This window comes from Zerene cesonia, chromosome Z (genome assembly GCF_012273895.1).
Source record: "Zerene cesonia ecotype Mississippi chromosome Z, Zerene_cesonia_1.1, whole genome shotgun sequence".
Lineage (NCBI taxonomy): Eukaryota > Metazoa > Arthropoda > Insecta > Lepidoptera > Pieridae > Zerene > Zerene cesonia.
In genome coordinates this window covers 10,858,043-10,864,189 of record NC_052122.1, presented here as the reverse complement: position 1 = coordinate 10,864,189, position 6,147 = coordinate 10,858,043, and the positions used below count along the sequence as shown (strand labels likewise).

The 6,147-nt window shown below is 33.1% G+C and overlaps 1 protein-coding gene across 1 annotated transcript in view; it reads right to left on the bottom strand.

The window, feature by feature from the left end:
• Nucleotides 1-878: 878 nt before the first annotated feature.
• LOC119835457 (glutamine synthetase 2 cytoplasmic-like) overlaps nt 879-6,147 on the bottom strand; it is a 32,313-nt gene continuing 27,044 nt past the window's right edge. Inside the window, exons 4-8 of the mRNA XM_038360282.1 lie at nt 5,368-5,529; nt 4,574-4,787; nt 3,526-3,783; nt 2,606-2,745; nt 879-2,318 (exon numbers count right to left, since the gene is read on the bottom strand). Of these exons, the coding sequence (XP_038216210.1) occupies nt 2,170-2,318; nt 2,606-2,745; nt 3,526-3,783; nt 4,574-4,787; nt 5,368-5,529 (923 nt within the window). The 3' untranslated portion in view covers nt 879-2,169. The remainder of the gene's footprint in view (nt 2,319-2,605; nt 2,746-3,525; nt 3,784-4,573; nt 4,788-5,367; nt 5,530-6,147) is intronic.

Here is a 6,147-nt window from a genome sequence, read left to right as displayed (position 1 = left end):
TTTAAGTTTTATTTATCTTATCGAATTGAGGTGAACTTTGGCACCGGCACTTATTTATAGCAAAACCTGTCGGTTATGAGCTCATCTGCTCGCTCATTATAGTTAACTAACTTTTGCCTGCAGCTTTGCACGCGTTAAATTCGTAAAAGTGTTATTATTATACATAATGTAAACCTTCCTCTTGAATCACTCAATCTATTAAAAAAAACCCCGTCAAAATCCGTTGCGTAGTTTTAAAGATGTAAGCGAACATAGGGAAAGACAGAGAAAGCGACTTTGTTTTATACTAATAGTAATAGAAACAATATAAATATTGCCATCACTATAGTTAACAAAATGTATCTTTGCTAAGATGATTGTGGAGTTGGGAAAGTGGGATTCCACCGCTGAATAAGAGAGGTATGTAATATGCTTTGTGGTGACAACACACAACGCGCGCGATTTATTAAATATCGTCATCATAGGAGGTCGTATGAAATACCCTTGGTTACCGCCATGTCCAGGTAATCTGAACTATATAATTTATGTGGGTCCAAAAAAGTCCCCCAGCGTTATTTGTCATTTATTAACGTTATCTCTTCTGGTTGGGAAAAGGGAAAATGGCACTGCTGATAAATGTAATGTCACTTTATTATGTGTGTTACCTTCATTGATTCTCTTCAAATAATAAAAGAGATAATAACAAGCAAGCAGAAATTTACTTAGAAGACTAAATTTGAGTCAATTTATATGAGTTACTTGTATGCTTTTATATTATTACTTATGTTCAATATTATATTTCTGATAAACCTATATAAATAAAAGAAAGATAAGGTAAAATAAATAAAAGAAAAATTTCATACAACAATATTATTTTATTTGTATAACATTTCATCCCATAATAACATATTCATAAACATTTCATTAAATAAATCTCAATTCCTTGTGTTGTATGAACACTCAAATAAATGAATAATATATACCTATATTATGCCTATTTAATTATTATTATTGTGGTGTTATCGTTATTTTTCACAAGTGTATAAGGCTGTATGAGAATTAACCCAAAAGTCCTTGCAAGTCACCAGTTAATTTCAACCAATAAGATTGATAATATAATTGCGTTATTTCCTATTGGTAGTTTAATATATTATTTTTTAGAATAATTGTCTACATAGTTCTATTGGTATATTAGCAATTATCAATACAAGGCCATTGCTATTCTTGTATTGCCGCTATGTAAAATATACTTAGGTTTTATAGAACATTTCATGCAAACTGCAGGTACTGAAGATTTGAACTAAACAAAACATTGGGCCAACCGCTAGACTCCTGACTATCACTTAGCAATTTACTCTAAACCTATAATTAGTGTATATATTATGACGTTGTATATTAATTATTCTACCATAATTCTGTAGGCTTTGTATGTTAGTAAATGATATATCCGGTGTATATTTTTGTTATTTCATGGCTGCTAAAATGATATGTGTGATTAAATTTTTTCTTGTAAACGCGTAAACTATAAAATGAACATAACAATTAACGTTTAAATATCACATAATATTCGTAAAAATATCCTCTATAGTATTTATTATTTAATATCTTATGTGGTCCATCAATGCGCTACCTTTATCACGCCAGCTAAGCATTTAGAAGCTGCCTATGGAATGTTGTTAATAAACCACTGTATTTACTCCTCGACTGTATCATATTCGTGCATTCATATTTATATAAAATGAATCATGCTTTCCCTTTTCAAAACATTATAAAAGAGCAAGATAATTTACGTAGCTCTTGTAGAATTCCGTATTAATTAAATGGGAAAAAATACTTTTTGCTTTATCGCTTATACACCCTAAATATGTCTATGTTAGTCTATTGTATTTTTCTATTTATGGAACACTTCATATTATTTGTTGTCGATTACTTGTAAGAGTTATTACAAAATGTATAAAAATGAATACATATTAAACTATTACTAACACGACGTGATCGTTTTGTTGTTGTTTATTGTGCGATTATTTTGCTAGTTTTATGGCATACTGATACGTATGTCAAAGCAGGTGTTTGACTTTGATGTATTATTTTGACATTGACGTTTATAAATTCTAATTGCCATCTAAAAAAGTATGGGTTATAAAGGCGTTAGCTAACACGTTTAAAGGTGGCATGGAATCGACTTTCGTGTTATTCGTTCAGTATACAGGTGCGCATAAGCGCGTCGACGACCGAGTAAGGATCGCAGTTGGAAGCTGGCCGGCGGTCCTCCAGGTATCCCTTCTTTTCCTCAGCAACGGAACGTGGAATTCTAATACTACATCCACGATTTGCGACTCCTGAAACAAAAGAATAGGTACCATATGTATGAATAGGTACATATATAGCATAGTATATGCGGGTAATTTAAATGTATGTATGAATATTGTGTTGAATCATTACGCTGATTCGTGCAAGCGAAATATTTTCAATTTCAAATATAGGTATATAATTATCCAACAACATCATAATGCTCTTATCTTTCTTAAATTCGTTTTATGCAAGTAGGTCAGTAACATGCATTGATCTGTCCTACTAAAGGCTCTTATAATTAAACTCAATTAAAAATATTAGTGTCAGAACGTACCAGCACTGAAGTCGTTAATACTGGCAGTCTCGTGTAGGCCGGTGAGGCGGCGCTCGTTGTCCTTGCCGCCGCGCGGGTCGTACACTTTGATATGCTTCATGTGCACCTTCGACAGCTTGTCGATGGCTTTCTCGATTTCACTGATACATGTAACAAATATTTATTTTAGTTTGAACAGTTCTTTTATTGTAATTATTAAAAAGCTTTGTGTAATTTTAAGTCGAAAATCCGATTTAAAAACCTAATTGCAAACATTTTATACAGACGCCGAAGTGTGTAAAATTTTCATCGAAATATTTCTAAGTATAATTTTTATATGCTTTATTTTCCAAGCCCAAGAATTACAGCAATCGTGCTATATTTAGCAAACTATAATTTTACGATAACATGTCAGTAATTTCTTGGAATACTTTCAAATGGCAAGCGATATACTTCAGTTACGAGCCAATGTTTTTATATTTTTAAGTAACAATATCGTTTTGACCATTATTTGGAACACTTTAAACGTAAAATAATCATATTAAATTTATAAAATATCTACTTAATTTATAATTTGCATAACATAACTGTAAGTTTAAGCTCAAAAGTTTATTAGAATACTCATTAAAATAATCATATGTAATATTATCAACAAACATAACACTTTGCGACATGGGGAGAGACTAATGGATTTCCTACAAATATATTCATTACTCCCTCACCCAAAACCAGTTTGATATTAGGTATATATTATATACATCAGGTAAATAAATAGAAGCGCTGAATTCACATATACCGACATCGCACCAGCATATATGGGCACCAATTACTGGTATTGAAAAAAAAATTTAATTAATATTCTAAAAGATGATTTTATTGAGAAAAATTGAGATCAAGCCATGGGTAATATACCTAAATGGTAATAAAGAATGTACACTCACATAATACCATTTTCTTCCCTCATCTTCTTCGTGGAGAAGTTAGTATGGGCGCCGGAACCGTTCCAGTCAGCGACTGGCTTAGGATCAAAAGTGACAATAACACCATACTCCTCAGCCAGCCGGTGGAGGATGTAGCGCGCGATCCAGAGGTCGTCCGCCGCGGTCACCCCCACCGAGGGACCCACTTGGAACTCCCATTGGGAGGGCATCACCTCCGCGTTCGTGCCAGACACCGGCACTCCGGCGTAGAGACAGCAACTGTTGGTGTATTATGATGTTCAACGTGTTACAATACGACGTAAGATAGCGTGTAAAAATTAAATTACTCATCTCATACAATATACAATTACGTTTCAAACGATAAAGAGTTATATTGCCAAATACGGGTATATTGAAACATATTATTATACCCTTAACGCTAAGAAATGTTTCAAATAATAATTGTTCTAATGCAGAATAAAGCAGTTGAAAGACTTTTCAAAAACGTTGTTATTTCGCCATCAAAACAACAACAGAATTATTCTTATTCTTTATGATGTTAATAGAATTTGAATTATAACGAAAAAGAAGTTAAAATAAGATCCCATATTAAGGCATACGGTAGTCAGATTAGTTTTAGTCAGCTAATATTATAGAGACATTTTATGTATAACTTTAGTAGAAAACTATTTTATATTTATAAGTATTTAGGTTGTAATAATAATAATAATAACGAGCAGATAACAATTTTCCTATCATAGATAAGTACGGAATTATTGCATGATAAAAATCAGTAAGTTTATTATATATTTCATGTAGGTCAATTAATTTCGAGACACAATAATAACCTACACGAGCTGGCATATTATAATATAATGAAGAATGAAAAAATCTAGGTCCTATATTAATAACACATACATAATATATATAACAAACACCCATAATACAAGCATATTTTCGCAAACCGACTATTTGCGTGAGAAACAAAACATGGTGGGGGAGGACATAGTTGAACCCACCCCACCTTCTCATTCCGCCGAAAAATTGATATTCCTATATATGTACTCACATATAATGGGCTTGAACTAGATCCCTCGCGAAGACCTTGTTAGCTCCAACGCCGCAGTAGTACGGTCCTTGGGGGGGAGGGCAGCCGCCCGGGGGCCATCCGAATGGTCGAAGGTCAGCGTCCAGCAGAATGTACTCTTGCTCCACTCCGAACCATGGCTCCTCATCCTTACACCTGTCGTATGCCTCTTGACATTTGATGCGGTGGTTGCTTTCTGTATAAAGCGAGTAAATAACCTTATTTTTATTATAAAAGAATAAACCTTTATTTACAAAAGAAAAAACGTAGAGATAAGCACATGGTATAAAACCATTTTTGATTGACTTTATTAGACTCGACAACCAACTATGTATATACTCTGTCATTATGAAGAATTGTCATCTAATAATTTTATTGTCTATCATAGAAGTTGTATAAATATTGGCTCGTGAGACCGCATGAGGTGGCTATTGCAGGCTACAATTATGACCATGAAGCCCTTCACAACATTTGAAGACGGTGGTGTCGTAATTACGTGCAGGTAATAATATGGCATTTTAAATTGCACAACGCCGCATAGAAAGCTTTGATATATAATTATACAATTGTATTTCATATATTATGGATTTCTAATTATATAAGGACCCATTCTTTGTAAATGATTTTTTTTAAAACAGGAACTCAATTTAAAATCATGGTAAATATATGGTATGTTTATCACATGTCAGGATTGGGCTGTATGGATTATTCATTTAGATATATATAGTGCAGGATTACCACTAAACCATTTGTAAGTATTTTCGGACAATATTTACCTGTCGGCTCCATGTTATACTTGTACGTGTCGCACATGACCAGGATGTGGTTGCCACGTCTGAAGGGGTCCTTGTAAATCGCTCTCGGAACCAAGTAAATATCTGAGTTGTGGCCCTCCGCTTGACTTGTGGAACTGCCGTCGAAGTTCCATATGGGCAGATCTGAAATGAGATATTTTTTATAAATTTTACTTGCCTGTTTGTAATGACACGTTGTTGTGTCATTTGGTACTTAAACAATAAAAAACGGGCAATGACCATGGCCTTTTAAAGATCTGGGTCACAACAGATTCAAATTCATTGAAAACCATTAAAAAATCAGTGTCAGGCTGATTATTTATTCTAATAATATGCAAGTAACGAAGTTATTACTGTGAATACATTTATTTTATGCATTATGCAGCTCTATTTATAAAACAGTCATCATCACCTAAATAACACACCGTAATAGCCAGACTAGGAATCGACTGTTTACTTGCAACAACGTAGTGTAAAATTAGGTGCTTTACGTAATTACTGCCATATTAAGTTACTTTATACACACATAAATACGATATTTAATATATAGTATCTACAGCACTAGTGTACACTACACACTATGGTAGCCATTTAAGTGTATTTATTGTGTAAACAACTATTTTAAATAAAATAATGAAAAAACTTTAATGAATGATCTGGCAATACCGTTAATTGTCTATGGATTATTTTATAACTACGTATCTAACTAAAAAGTATCTACATGCAAATCTAAGCACTTTCGAGATACGCTGGACAGTTATA